At 41.9% G+C, this 15,525-nt stretch overlaps 1 protein-coding gene across 5 annotated transcripts in view; it reads left to right on the top strand.

Moving 5' to 3' along the window:
• The window catches only part of ppp4r4 (protein phosphatase 4, regulatory subunit 4), a 118,591-nt gene that overhangs the window by 51,437 nt on the left and 51,629 nt on the right, over positions 1-15,525 (top strand). For all 5 annotated transcript variants that reach the window (XM_029631592.2, XM_029631588.2, XM_065008830.1 and 2 more), the window contains exons 3-7: positions 610-712; positions 925-1,072; positions 4,886-4,959; positions 8,005-8,111; positions 8,744-8,851. In XM_029631592.2, the coding sequence (XP_029487452.1) occupies positions 610-712; positions 925-1,072; positions 4,886-4,959; positions 8,005-8,111; positions 8,744-8,851 (540 nt within the window). The remainder of the gene's footprint in view (positions 1-609; positions 713-924; positions 1,073-4,885; positions 4,960-8,004; positions 8,112-8,743; positions 8,852-15,525) is intronic.

Raw genomic sequence — 15,525 nt, 5'->3', positions numbered from 1 at the left:
CAATTGGATGCTGGGGATGATTAGGTGGCCATGAGGGCCAGATCAAGAATTTAACTAGGACTGCAGGGTTAACACCCCTACTCTTAAGATCGGTACCATGGGATCTTTAGTGACCACAGAGAGTCAGGACATCCCATCCTACTGCCCTGGGATATTTTTTTCTTTGACCAGAGGAAAGAGTGCCTCCTACTGGCTCTCCAACACCACTTCCAGCAGCATCTGGTCTCCCATCCAGGGACCAACCCTACTTAGCTTCAGAGCTATGCCAGCAGTGTGCAGCAGGGTGGTATGCTGCTAAACCAGCAGTGAGCTGCAGGGTGGTATGCTGCTAAACCAGCAGTGAGCTGCAGGGTGGTATGCTGCTAGCTGTAAAGTTGTATGCTGCTGGCATCAGGATAGATAATAATAAGAGTAAAAAGTGTATATATATATATATATATCGTATATCGTATATGTATGTATGTGTCAGTGTGTGTGTATGTGTGTTAGCAAAGTATTAATTGATGAACACTGTTTGTGTACTGTATGATTGCATTCACCCCCAATTCTTACAAGAAATGTAACATGCTTGCTATAGCTGTGCTCTGTTCTTTGGTTGTCTTTCTGCAGCTCAGGTCAGGATGTCCAGAGAGCCAGTGTAATCATCAACCTGCCAAACCTGGTGCGTCAAAATCCAGCAGAGACCTTCCGACGGGTAGTGCCAAAAGTTCGGGTGGGCCAATATTCATATTAACCACTGTACTGTTGTAAAACCGACATTTTATGACTGAATAGAAACATTAACTAATAACAAATGTCCATGAAATTATAATTATTCCTTTTTGGTGTGTCTTGTGACTACATGTCCATAGTAACAAATGGTCAATTAACCTCTTCACCCCTAACCCTTCCCCACTTCTAACCCCCTCTCGCCCTCTGACACAGGAAGTACTGCACGTAGCCGGGGCAGACATGCAGCTAGCGGCGGCAGGCTCCTTCCTGACCTTGCTCCAGGATGACATTGTCCTCATCCAGACGCACACCCACTCCATCCTACAGATCGTTTTACTTAACCTGGACCACCGGGACACAGGTCAGCATGGTTCTTATAAGCATAACATAAGAGATGTCATAAGAAGTCGTGATGATAATAACTTATGACAGGCTACCACAACTGATTCGACAAGATCATGGCAGGAAGTTAAAGTTGTCTTCAACGTGTCATTAGCATGGCATTAGTAAGCAAATAACTTATGCCAAACCAGACTGATTTGACAAAAACCAAGGCAGTAAGGTTTGGTGATGTCAGCCTTTGTCCTATCGTGATTATGTACCCATAAAACATTGTGATATACAATGGTATCACCCCTATTGCCCCCCCCCCCCCCAAAAAAAAAGATGAACCGCAACAACAACAAAAAATCCACTATAGCGAGAAGTCGAATGATACAACCAATGGTCCCTCTCCCATCTGACTGCCACACAGAGGAAATGTCAGCACGCGCAGAGAAGCATGAGATTTACCCTCAACTTTCTAGAGTTTTCCACTTTAGTTAACACTATCAATGTTTTGTTCTACTGTGGGAATTGTGATCTAATCAACGCAATATTAGCCACTTTCAATGTAACATTCTGAAACAGAATTAACTATACAAAACTTGGAATACAAAACTAACTGTGCAAGAGATTTGTAGGCAGAGGGCATTGGAGTGGGATTCTATTGCATTGACAGGCACGCTCAGACCTGACTGGTGCGCCATAACCAATCAGAGCTGCAGTAGGCCTATATGCAAATAGCCATTGCCATACATGGATCTGTGCCATTCACTTTGAACTGGACTGGGTTTAAAAAAAGTTGGTACTTTTTGGAGAAATGTCCTCTGGTCTGATGAAACAAAAATAGAACTGTTTGGCCATAATGACCATCGTTATGTTTGGAGGAAAAAGGGGGAGGCTTGCAAGCCGAAGAACACCATCTCAACCGTGAAGCACGCGGGTGGCAGCATCATGTTGTTGGGGTGCTTTACTGCAGGAGGAACTGGTGCACTTCACAAAATAGTCGGCATCATGAGGCAGGAAAATTATGTGGATATATTGAAGGAACATCAAGACATCAGTCAGGATGTTAAAAGCTTGGTCGTAAATGGGTCTTCCAAATGGACAATGATCCCAAGCATACTTTCAACGTTGTGGCAAAATGGCTTAAGGACAACAAAGTCAAGGTATTGGAGTGGCCATCACAAAGCCCTGACCTCAATCTTATAGACAATCTGTGGGCAGAACTGAAGAAGTGTGTGTTTGAGCAAGGAGGCCTACATACCTGACTCAGTTACACCAGCTCTGTCAGGAGGAATGGGCCAAAATTTACCCAATTTATTGTGGGAAGCCTGTGGAAGGCTACCCGAAACATTTGACCCAAGTTAAACTATTTAAAGGCAATGCTACCAAATACTAATTGAGTGAAATAAATCATTGTCTCTACTATTATTCTGACATTTCACATTCTTAAAATAAAGTGGTAGTCCTAACTGACCTAAGACAGGGAATTTTTACTGCGATTAAATGTCAGGAATTGTGAGAATCTGAGTTTAAATGTATTTGGTTAAGGTGTATGTAAACTTCCGACTTCAACTGTATGCATAATTGGTTAAAATAACACGATGCACAAGCCTCCCGAGTGGCGCAGCAGTCTTAAGGCACTGCATCACAGTGCTAGCTGTGTCACTACAGATCCTGGTTCAATTCCAGGCTGTGTCGCAGCCGGCCGGGACCTGGAGACCCATGAGGTGGTGCACAATTTGCCCAGCGCCGTCGGGGTTAGGTGAGGGTTTGATTGCCCGGGATGTACTTGTCTCATTGCGCTCTAACGACTTCTGTGGCGGGCCGGGCTCATGCACGCTGACATGGTCACCAGGTGTACGGTGTTTCTTCTGACACATTGGTGCAGCTGGCTTCCGCGGGCATTGTGTCAAGAAGCAGTGCTGCTTGGTGGGGTCATGTTTCGGAGGACGCAAGGCTCTCGACCTTTGCCTCTCCCGAGTCCGTATTGGAGTTGCAGCGATGGGACAAGACTGTAACTACCAATTGGGGTACAAAAATAAATAATCATAATTTAAAATAGAATACATATTTTACAAATACAACTACAAAAAATATCAGACGATGCATGGATTTCCACCTAAATAGACATACCCAAACGTAAACATTTTTCATGAGGTGGCCATAAACACTAACTGCTACATTTGCATAGTTTTTGAAAGGTCTGGAGCTCACCTTTCTGGTAAAAATATATGTATATAAATTGCTGAAGCTCAAGAACTTAATGTAGTACAAATAGTAGGAAAATATGAAGAATCATATATTTTTTTCCTATTCAACAAAAGTCTTGAAATGACTGAAATCCTTTCTAAATGTAGTAACAACGAAATTATAAATGACTTATACGAAATGTGATATCTTATACTATGTGTAAAATAAATATGGTCATATTTAGTACAATATTGGCACTATTTAATATAACTGCAGACAGAGAATTTTCTCCTAAACGTCCACTCAGCAGCACAGAGACACCGTTTAAATGCGTGCAGACTCGTTACTTCAGCTTTAAGCACAAAGTGGTTTTGTCCATCTGTGACCAAGAGAAAGTGGTCTTGTTCAATTCTATTACTTTATTTACTTAGGTTGAGAGCTCTAATTGCTGCTGAGAATATCACAGCAAGATTAAACTAGTATTGTTGCATCCGCTAGATTCTCCCGTTTATTATGCACTATTGCAAGCGAAGCTGTAAGTTTCACAGACACAGGGAATCGTTCCTTTATCTGGATAGGCCCGGAAATGTGACACGTCCCTATGCAAATGTGGGGTCTGATACCTGACTCTTCAAGTCATCCCCACTGGGAGAGTGGGAGCAGAGAGATGGGGCTTTCTTGCACTATAAGACACATGACCCTACGATGTTCACAGAGCGCTTTGTACATCCAAACCAGTCCAGAACCACTCAAAGCCCCCTAAATAGGGGACTTAACATCTAAGCGGTATCATAATAACCAAATGTAGCCTATTAATAGCTGAATATAGAAAGAAGCATGCCAATCTATAGGTCCTGCATAACACCAATTCATTTAAAACTACACCATGTCCAGGCCCGTTGAAATTCTGTTCGGGACAGTAGATTTTTGGCCAACTGGCTCAATTGGGCCAGTAAGAAAAAAGTTAGTGTTGGACCCTGAATGTAAACAATGGCATGTTTTGGCAGGACATAAAGTTGGGTATTTTTTTTGTGTGTAATGTCTTCCAGTGGCAAATTAAGCCTGTTCAAAACAAGACATTGCAGAGACTTGTGGGTTGTATAGTAACAACCGGGTGAGTTGGATACAGCCAGACTTACACAGCCCCGCTTTCAGCTTTGCAGTATTCCTGTCCTAGCTCAAATGTAACTTTAGGTTGAACGTTAAGTAACATCCCTTCAAAAGTCTCAAATAGCATGCTTTAAGCTTGTGTACAATTCATGTGGCACCTTACTTGGCAGGAATCAATCTTTAGCCATTGTTGGCACGAGAGGAACAAGCCTGTTGCTCACTCAGGTTTTCAATTCAGCATCCTACTGTTCCAGGATTACAGTCGATGAAAGCTTCTTCTCACAGATCTGTTGAATGTAGCTAGTGTCTGCCTGGCATTTCGCCCACAGTGTGAGCGAGGGAGTGAATGCAGCAGTTTGAATTCGTGACAGAGCTTAACCGCTGTGACTTACCGTCACTGGTGGGCTGTAGGTTGGCAGGGCATCATACTCTTTGGCACAGGGATGTTCCATTTCGAAACTTCAAAGGCCCTGGAATCATTATTAAACATTGGTAGCAATTTTCAGTGTTTTTAAAATGTCACTTTTTCTCTGTTTCTCTTCGACAGTGGTGAGCAACGCATGGCTGGAAACTTTGCTGTCTGCAATCGATGCTTTACCAAAGGAAACCATCAGACAGGAGGTAACAACAACCTGAAATGTACACTAGCTAACACATTAACGTAACACATACAAGCTCCTGTCTCCTTCCGTGGCCTCCAACTGCTTTTAAATGCTAGTAAAACAAAATGCATGACTAGCATCACTACTCTGAAAGCTTCTGACTTAGAATATGTGGACAACTACAAATAGCTAGGTGTCTGGTTAGACTGTAAACTTTCTTTCCAGATTCACATTAAGCATCTCCAATTCAAAATTAAATCTAGAATCAGCTTCCTATTTCGCAACAAAGTCTCCTTCACTCATTCTACCAAACATACCCTCGTAAAACTGACTATCCTACCGATCCTTGACTTCGGCGATGTCATTTACAAAATATCCTCCAACACTCTACTCAGCAAACTGGATGTAGTCTATCACAGTGGCATCCATTTTGCCAACAAAGCCCCATATACTACCCACCACTGCGACCTGTATGCTCTCGTTGGCTGGCCCTCACTACATATTCGTCGCCAAACCCACTGGCTCCAGGTCATCTATAAGTCTTTGCTAGGTAAAGCCCCGCCTTATCTCAGCTCACTGGTCACCATAGCACGCTCCAGCAGGTATATTTCCCTGGTCATCCCCAAAGCCAACACTTTCTTTGGCTGCCTTTCCTTCCAGTTCTCTGCAGCCAATGACTGGAACAAATTGCAAAAATCACTGAAGCTGGAGTCTTATATCTCCCTCTCTAACTTTAAGCATCAGCTGTCAGATCAGTTTAGTACCTGTACACAGCCAATCTGTAATAGCACACCCAACTACCTCATCCCCATATTGTTATTTATCCTCTTGCTCTTTTGCACCCCAGTATCTCTACTTGCACATTATCTATCACTCCAGTGTTAATGCTAAATTGTAATTATTTTGCCTCTATGGCCTATTTATTGCCTTACCTCCCTACTCTTCTACATTTGCACACACTGTATATAGATTTTTCTATTGTGTTATTGACTGTACGTTTGTTTATGTGTAACTCTGTGTTGTTGTTTTTGTCGCACTGCAACAGTTAACAATAAATCAGTTCGACATCTAAAATAAATTTGACCAGTCTTGCTTACCGTTAATTAGCATAATTTATGGAATTAAATTGTCACGTGTGTATTTTTGTTAGTTCGTCATGTATCTATTTATCAGTCGTGCACAGTGCCTAGTTTGAGCGGAATATCACCTGTCGGACAGCGAGAGCTGCATCTTCTCAAACAGCTGGTTGCTAATGGAGTGAAACGTGTTCTTATAAGCCCAATCATTGTGCAAAAGTTCTAAATGCAATCGCGTGTTAAAAACAGTGTTTTGATGACAGCGATTAAAAAGAGATACAGTTTTTATTTTGAACTGTGTGTTCCATTCACCATTTATGTGCATAGGCAACACGGTAGGCACGCTACCTTGCAATCTGAGCTGGAGACCGTATGCATTTTGAAAACATATACTTAATTGTTTGAAACCTGTATGTTTTACTTCATATTATGAGGTATGTCTTACCTTGCTTCAAAGTAGCGTAGCCAAAATCAGACAATGCGCATTTGTGTAGGATAGATTATTGCCCAACCCCAAACATTATAACACCCAGGTTTGTAATGGTGGTTAATTGTCACACTTACTTTTGAATGCTAAAAGTATCTTATATAAAATATATTAATAACCCCAAGCACACATCAAAATCCATAAAGAAATGGTTAATTGACCAGAAAATAACAATTTTGCAATGGCCATCTCAGTCTCTGGACTTGAACCCAATTGAAAACCTTATTGTTATGAATTGAAGAGGGTAGTCCATAAGCGCAGACAAAGGATGTCAATGACCTGGAAAGATTCTGTATGGAGGAATGATCCAAGATCCCTCCCAATGTGTTCTTCAGTCTCATAAAACATTTTAGAAAAAGTGCCGTTATCCTCCCAAGTTGAGGTTTTGAAGAAAAAAAAGATGACCTTTTAAACACCCCCCCACCTAAAAATATTGTATTTGTATTATTTATTTTATGCAGTATTTTTTCTCATCATTATCAAGGGTACCAATAATTTTGGACCTGGCTGAATAGTCCTAGGTATATGTTGTTGTTAGGGGGACTTATGGGTCAATTTGTAATATATTTGCTTTTATTACTGTTGCAATTATTTTTTGTACTTTCAAACCATTTTCCCATTTCGATCCTAATGTCACACATTGGACCCATTATTTATAGAAAGACTCTTATATGGCACATATAGGGCCAATTTGCATTCAGTTGGTCAACTGACCACCTCCATTTTTCCTCAACTCCCTGACATTTAGATTTTTTTTGTATTTTGTTGCATCTCATTTTATTAATTTAAATGTGTTTCTTGTATGTGTTACTGTAATTCTCCATTCAGCTTGCTTTTTACTCCAAAACTAGGCTTACTCAGTGTCTGGGAAACCGTCCCATAGTATCTTACCTGAGAATTATGCCAGGCTTCTAAGGAATTTCTGGGCATATTTCTGGGCATTAAAACCGTACTTTTTCACAATGCCTTGCTGTGCCAAGGTCCATTTGTAAATATGACAAACTCTCTCACAGGGAGATGCCAAGCACCATGTTCATTAGCAATCATTTAACAATAACCCATGTTATGAAATACATTTCTGAAATAAGCCCCTGACGATGCAGATACATCCAGTTTGAGGCAATTGTTTTATACTACCCTGCAGTACAGGTTAGCTTTTTAATGCCAATGACTGTATAACCATTAGTATATCTTATATGGGGAATTAAGATGGCTTCTAATGGAACAGTGCCATTGGAAGAAACTAAGTTGGCTATCATTTCTCAGTATGACAATACTGTGCCTGACAACTCAAGTCAGCCACAATTACTTGTAAAGAACTGTGGTTAGTTAGGAAACTAAACTTGACAACAAAATTTAGCATGGTCCCTATGGAGCCCTAGTAAAAAAGTGCACTATAAATGGAATAGGATGTAATTTGGGATATAACCCATGGTGTCCTTAAACAGGCTGTTCCTTCCCTAACACCCTAATAGTTTGTACCCATTGGTTGATCATGCAGATCCTCAGCCCGCTTGTGTCCAAAGCTCAGCTGTCTCAGTCCCTGCAGGCCCGTTTAGCCAGCTGTCGTATCCTGGGGAAGGTGGCCTGCAAGTTTGAGTCTCCCATGTGAGTTTGTATCTTGCTCAATCACCAAACAGAAGGTCTGATGCTTGTTTTTCTACAAGGGAATGTCATGATTAAATGCTTATTTTTCTGTAAGAAAATGTCTTGATTCAATTAGTTAAATAGATGTAGGGGCCATAGATGCTACGGTAGGATTAATTAGTTAATGATAGAAAGTCTAGACCAGGGGTGGGCAAACTTTTTGGCTCTAGGGCCACATCAGGATTTAAAAATTCAACCATGGGCCACACATTTGTTCGTCAAAATCAATTTGCTGGCCAGAAAAGGGGCAATTATTTGAAAATATTTATATCTACTTTTAGACTTTCAAGTGTGGCCTGGAGTGTTGTTTTTCCAACCCAAAATAATAATTTCTCCAAACAACAATAAAAATATCCCCCATAGGCCGCATTTAATTGGCTGGCGAGCCCACCCCTGGCCTGGACAATGGATGTAGGACCCATAGCTTCTAGGCTAAATTAGTTACAATAATTTCACAGCTCATCTAAATTAGTTTAAATTAAATTAGCCTTTTTTAAAATCTATATTGTGCCCTTTGGGACAGCTTTCCAATAATCAATAATAATTTGATTTCTCTTGATATGCCCCAAAATTGTATGAATCCCTTTTGGCAGAGTGAAGAAGGACCTCCTGCCCCTGGTGAGGTCCCTGTGCCAGGACGTGGAGTACGAGGTGCGCTCCTGCATGTGTCGCCAGCTGGAGAACATCGCCAGAGGAATCGGGTAAAAGAAAAGAACAGAGAAGATAAAAAGAGGAGAATAATCCTTTCAAATAATCTAGAAAACAGCTTTGTATGGTGTCACATTAAAATTGTAGGAGAGCTCATTGTAATGGCTGGAATGAAATAAATGGAATGGTTTCCATGTGTTTTATGTGTTCCAGCCATTACATTGAGCCCCTCCTCTGATTTTTCCACCCACAAGACTCCACTGGTAGAAACAGTCACATTATTCAAACCGAAAGGCATAACGGTTAAATTGAACAGTGTCTTTGAAAAGGCTAAACACACCTTGTTGACCTGAGGAAATAGACCAGTATGCGAGACTAAATACTCCTGAACTTTTGTTTGAATACGAAAACAATTCTTAGAAGCTTTGCTTTCAGTTGAAGCTTATGTGTTGGGTGGGGGGGGTTCTTTTTTCCTATCATGAGCCTCCAACAGATTACTGTAAAAGCAGGCTTATCGCAGCCCCCCCCCCGATAGCAGGCACACTGCAGAGGGTCTGCAATCCATTTCTCTCTGTGGTAGAGTATCAGTCAGGGTCGTGTTAATTAGGGCACTCAACAGAAAACAAATATGAACGTTTCTTATTGGACAAAACCAGATTGTCCCTCCATGTTTCATTCAGTTTTCTTCTGTTTGGTGCCTAATAAACATGGTCCAGTTTCCCAGAGCTCCCGCAGATTCAGTTTGCCACTCTCCATGGAACGCAGCAGAAACACTGTGTCCCAAATGGCACCCTATTCCCTATATAGCGCACTACTTTTGAGCAGAGCACTATGGGCCCCACTATAGGGAATAGGGTGTCATTTGACAACCACACACTATCAACCCTGATAGACTGCAGCAGCCCCCTGGGAACAACCGCCCCAGTCAAGAAAAACGATTTATAAAATGCTGCCCAGTTACCCGTGTAGCAAATGCTTTATTTTGCAATCAGGAAAGTGGCAGGGGGAAGGTAGTGCTTACTTTGGTATTAATGCTTAGTGGCACTACAACTAATGGATACATATTGACCAAATAGAGAAACTCACAGGACGGCACACTACTGGGCATCCTAAGTGTGCAGTATATTCTTTGGGCTAGTTTCTCAGACACAGATTAAGCCCAGTCCTGGACAAAAAGCACTTTCAATGGAGAATCTTCATTGAGCATACTTTTAAGTCCAGGACTATGCTTAATCTGATGTCCAGGAAACCAGCCCCTAGAGTGCATCTCAGTATCATTTGTCCTATCGTCTCCCCTTTCCTGATATTTTATTATGTCTTATTTCTTATCCCCATCCTCATAGAGATGTTCTCCTTCGATAACATATATAGATATTGATCCATTAGTTGAATAGAAAATATTTGCGCTACTGACAGGTGCAATGAATTGAAACACCAACACTAATTGGTGCACAGAAACAAATTACCTGATTCTTTGAATGGATCTTTTCGTGTTTTGTTCATTAGTCTATCAAACTTTAAAACAATACTAAAATAGTTTTCTTGTGTGAACTATCCCTTTAACAGTGCTACATTAATACAGTATGTGCTAGCGTTAGTTACTGTCAAACCCACTGTTGAATATTGGTATTGGAGTATCGCAGGCCACCAACTGCAACAGTGAGTTATCAGAATATGTATTTTGTCAGAGGGTGATTGACTAATAAGGAGAAGGTGTATTATGTGTCAGTCACCAACACAACCCTGTAACCTTGACATGACATGTTCTGTAACTTGATTCTCTTGTCATCCTTCATTGATCTTTTGGATGCAGTTAATGAAATGTGCTGTTTTACATTGCCAATGTTGGGGGAGGGAGATTCTATTCTTCTTAGCTCCTACACTTAAGGATTGCCTAGTTCACAATAAAATAGTATCATGTTTCCATACATCAGCAGTGGTCTTAAACTAAAGTCAAGTCCATTTCCTTTTTTTGACACTTGTTGGATAACAGGCAAAATAAACACAGCAAATAGGCAGTGACTCATGTTCGTAGCATTCATAATGATAGTATTGTTTTTACAAAAGAGATGCAGCAAAAAATGACATCAGCTTTGCACCCTAAAATAAATGAAATTGGCAGCTCTGACTCGGCATCTCGATGTGAATGGCATCAGCATGCTTGTATTTGTAGTTGTATTTGTGTCAACCTTAATTTTTATATACATTTATTATCCATTGACAGTCAAGTATATTAATATGAAAAAAAGGGGGAGAAAACTAAAGAAAGATAAATAATAATTCAAGAATGAGGTTGCATTAAATTGAGAGCACAGGGAAGATCATCTTCCAGAATGATTTTACCCCTGGGCTTTCCCACATCATATGGATTAAGGTACCTTGGGTGTCATTAGAGCATAGAGTACAATTGGGTGATGGTTTGGCTTTAATGTCATAGAATTTCCGGGGAGTAATGTACATTCTGGGAACAAAATTAAAGTGAATAATTTGGTGATTTGGATTTCTGGAAGATAGAGATATATTGTGCCATATTGTTTGCCAATTAAGAACATTGTTGGATGTTTTTAGATCTTTTTTCCACAATTTGTCAATTGAAAGCGGCTTGGATGAGGACTTTACTAGACGGGAATTCATTGCAGAGACGAGACCTCTTTTTCCAAGCAGTACTTTATGAAAGGGATGAAGGTGAGGCTTTGTTTTCCAAGATACCCCATGAGCGTGCATAGCAAAATGTAATTGTAAGTAGAAAAGTAATGAGGTGCCAGGCAGGTTGTACTTTTGTATATCTTGGAATGCACAGAGAATGTGGCCAAACAGAAATGAAGTGAGAAATAATAGAGCCGATTCTTAATTTAGATTGTTTCAGAGCTACGTTGGAATAGATAAGGATTTGTTATCTGTGTTGGTGAACACATCTTTATTCTATTGGATGCCATGACAAGCAAGTTTCTGGATTTAGCCAAGTAGCGAGAATGCAGAGAAAATGACCAAGAGTACCATTGGAAGTTCGGAGGCTTTTGTCTCTGTAATATGGAGAGTTTAATTATTGTTTCATTGTTCGTCCAGATACGTTTTGAGATTAGGGAGTGCATTTTCTTCCAGTGCCCATCAGGTGGTGCTACAAGAAGCATTGTACTTTTTTTTATGACAAAATGGTGTAACCTGCCCCAGGCTTGTTGGATTACTCAGAGGGGTATACTACAAAGCAGGTGTGAGGAGTTGGCGAGGTAACTTTGGTCAACTCTGAGTTCAACTCGGGATAACCGGTCATACGAAAGTGGCTCACCTTTTAGCCAGGTAACTTTCTATGGCAATGAATTATTCAGAACTAACCTGCTCCGGGGGAGGCTAACTCACAGGTAACTCCACTTAAATGACTGAGCCAATATGTTGAGGACCAATGAAATAATATTCCCTCCCTCTTGCAAAGATTGCGTCATCATCCCCTTCATTTGACGAAGACAATTGATCAAATGTTTTTTTATTTAAGAAAATTATAATGTTAAAATATATGACATATACAGTTGAAGTCGGAAGTTTACATACACCTTAGCTAAATATATTTAAACTCAGTTTTTCACAATTCCTGACATGTAATTCTAGTAAGAATACCCTGTCTTAGGTCAGTTAGGATCACCACTTTATTTTAAGAATGTGAAATGCCAGAATAATAGTAGAGAGAATGATTTATTTCAGCTTTTATTTCTTTCATCACATTCCCAGTGGGTCAGAAGTTTACATACACTCAATTAGTATTTGTTAGCATTGCCTTGCAATTGTTTAGCTTGGGTCAAACGTTTCAGGTAGCCTTCCACAAGCTTCCCACAATAAGTTGGGTAAATTTTGGCCCATTCCTCCTGACAAAGCTGGTGTAACTGAGTCAGATTTGTAGGCCTCTTTGCTCGCACACGCTTTTTCAGTTCTGCCCACAAATGTTTTTTGGGATTGAGGTCAGGGTTTTGTGATGGCCGCTCCAATACCTTGACTTTGTTGTCCTTAAGCATTTTTGAAAGACTTTGAAAGAATGCTTGGCGTCATTGTCCATATGGAAGACCCGTTTGCAACCAAGCTTTAACTTCCTGACTGATGTCTTGAGATGTTGCTTCAATATATCCACATAATTGTCCTTCATCATGATGCCATCTATTTTCTGAAGTGACCCAGTCCCTCCTGCAGCAAAGCCCACCCACAACATGATTTTTTTTTTTTTTGTTCACCTTTATTTAACCAGGTAGGCTAGTTGAGAACAAGTTCTCATTTGCAACTGCGACCTGGCCAAGATAAAGCATAGCAGTGTGAACAGACAACACAGAGTTACACATGGAGTAAACAATTAACAAGTCAATAACACAGTAGAAAAAATGGGCAGTCTATATACAATGTGTGCAAAAGGCATGAGGAGGTAGGCGATTAATACAATTTTGCAGATTAACACTGGAGTGATCAATGATCAGATGGTCATGTACAGGTAGAGATATTGGTGTGCAAAAGAGCAGAAAAGTAAATAAATAAAAAACAGTATAAAAACAGTATGGGAATGAGGTAAGTGAAAATGGGTGGGCTATTTACCAATAGACTATGTACAGCTGCAGCGATCGGTTAGCTGCTCGGATAGCTGATGTTTGAAGTTGGTGAGGGAGATAAAAGTCTCCAACTTCAGCGATTTTTGCAGTTCGTTCCAGTCACAGGCAGCAGAGTACTGGAACGAAAGGCGGCCAAATGAGGTGTTGGCTTCAGGGATGATCAGTGAGATACACCTGCTGGAGCGCGTGCTACGGATGGGTGTAGCCATCGTGACCAGTGAACTGAGATAAGGCGGAGCTTTACCTAGCATGGACTTGTAGATGACCTGGAGCCAGTGGGTCTGGCGACGAATATGTAGCGAGGGCCAGCCAACTAGAGCATACAAGTCGCAGTGGTGGGTGGTATAAGGTGCTTTAGTGACAAAGCGGATGGCACTGTGATAGACTGCATCCAGTTTGCTGAGTAGAGTGTTGGAAGCCATTTTGTAGATGACATCGCCGAAGTCGAGGAACGGTAGGATAGTCAGTTTTACTAGGGTAAGCTTGGCGGCGTGAGTGAAGGAGGCTTTGTTGCGGAATAGAAAGCCGACTCTTGATTTGATTTTCGATTGGAGATGTTTGATGTGAGTCTGGAAGGAGAGTTTGCAGTCTAGCCAGACACCTAGGTACTTATAGATGTCCACATATTCAAGGTCGGAACCATCCAGGGTGGTGATGCTAGTCGGGCATGCGGGTGCAGGCAGCGATCGGTTGAAAAGCATGCATTTGGTTTTACTCGCGTTTAAGAGCAGTTGGAGGCCACGGAAGGAGTGCTGTATGGCATTGAAGCTCGTTTGGAGGTTAGATAGCACAGTGTCCAATGACGGGCCGAAAGTATATAGAATGGTGTCGTCTGCGTAGAGGTGGATCAGGGAATCGCCCGCAGCAAGAGCAACATCGTTGATATATACAGAGAAAAGAGTCGGCCCGAGAATTAAACCCTGTGGCACCCCCCTAGAGACTGCCAGAGGACCGGACAGCATGCCCTCCGATTTGACACACTGAACTCTGTCTGCAAAGTAATTGGTGAACCAGGCAAGGCAGTCATCCGAAAAACCGAAGCTATTGAGTCTGCCGATAAGAATATGGTGATTGACAGAGTCGAAAGCCTTGGCGAGGTCGATGAAGACGGCTGCACAGTACTGTCTTTTATCGATGGCGGTTATGATATCGTTTAGTACCTTGAGTGTGGCTGAGGTGCACCCGTGACCGGCTCGGAAACCAGATTGCACAGCGGAGAAGGTACGATGGGATTCGAGATGGTCAGTGACCTGTTTGTTGACTTGGCTTTCAAAGACCTTAGATAGGCAGGGCAGGATGGATATAGGTCTATAACAGTTTGGGTCCAGGGTGTCTCCCCCTTTGAAGAGGGGGATGACTGCGGCAGCTTTCCAATCCTTGGGGATCTCAGACGATATGAAAGAGAGGTTGAACAGGCTGGTAATAGGGGTTGCGACAATGGCGGCAGATAGTTTCAGAAATAGAGGGTCCAGATTGTCAAGCCCAGCTGATTTGTACGGGTCCAGGTTTTGCAGCTCTTTCAGAACATCTGCTATCTGGATTTGGGTAAAGGAGAATCTGGAGAGGCTTGGGCGAGGAGCTGCGGGGGGGGCGGAGCTGTTGGCCGAGGTTGGAGTGGCCAGGCGGAAGGCATGGCCAGCCGTTGAGAAGTGCTTATTGAAGTTTTCGATAATCATGGATTTATCGGTGGAGACCGTGTTACCTAGCCTCAGTGCAGTGGGCAGCTGGGAGGAGGTGCTCTTGTTCTCCATGGACTTCACAGTGTCCCAGAACTTTTTGGAGTTGGAGCTACAGGATGCAAACTTCTGCCTGAAGAAGCTGGCCTTAGCTTTCCTGACTGACTGCGTGTATTGGTTCCTGACTTCCCTGAACAGTTGCATATCACGGGGGCTATTCGATGCTATTGCAGTCCGCCACAGGATGTTTTTGTGCTGGTCGAGGGCAGTCAGGTCTGGAGTGAACCAAGGGCTGTATCTGTTCTTGGTTCTGCATTTTTTGAACGGAGTATGCTTATCTAAAATGGTGAGGAAGTTACTTTTAAAGAATGACCAGGCATCCTCAACTGACGGGATGAGGTCAATGTCCTTCCAGGATACCCGGGCCAGGTCGATAAGAAAGGCCTGCTCACAGAAGTGTTTTAGGGA

The sequence above is a fragment of the Oncorhynchus nerka genome, linkage group LG24 (genome assembly GCF_034236695.1).
Source record: "Oncorhynchus nerka isolate Pitt River linkage group LG24, Oner_Uvic_2.0, whole genome shotgun sequence".
Classification (NCBI taxonomy): Eukaryota; Metazoa; Chordata; class Actinopteri; order Salmoniformes; family Salmonidae; genus Oncorhynchus; species Oncorhynchus nerka.
Note: the sequence above shows the minus strand (reverse complement) of the source record. Positions and strands in the feature narration are given on the sequence as shown.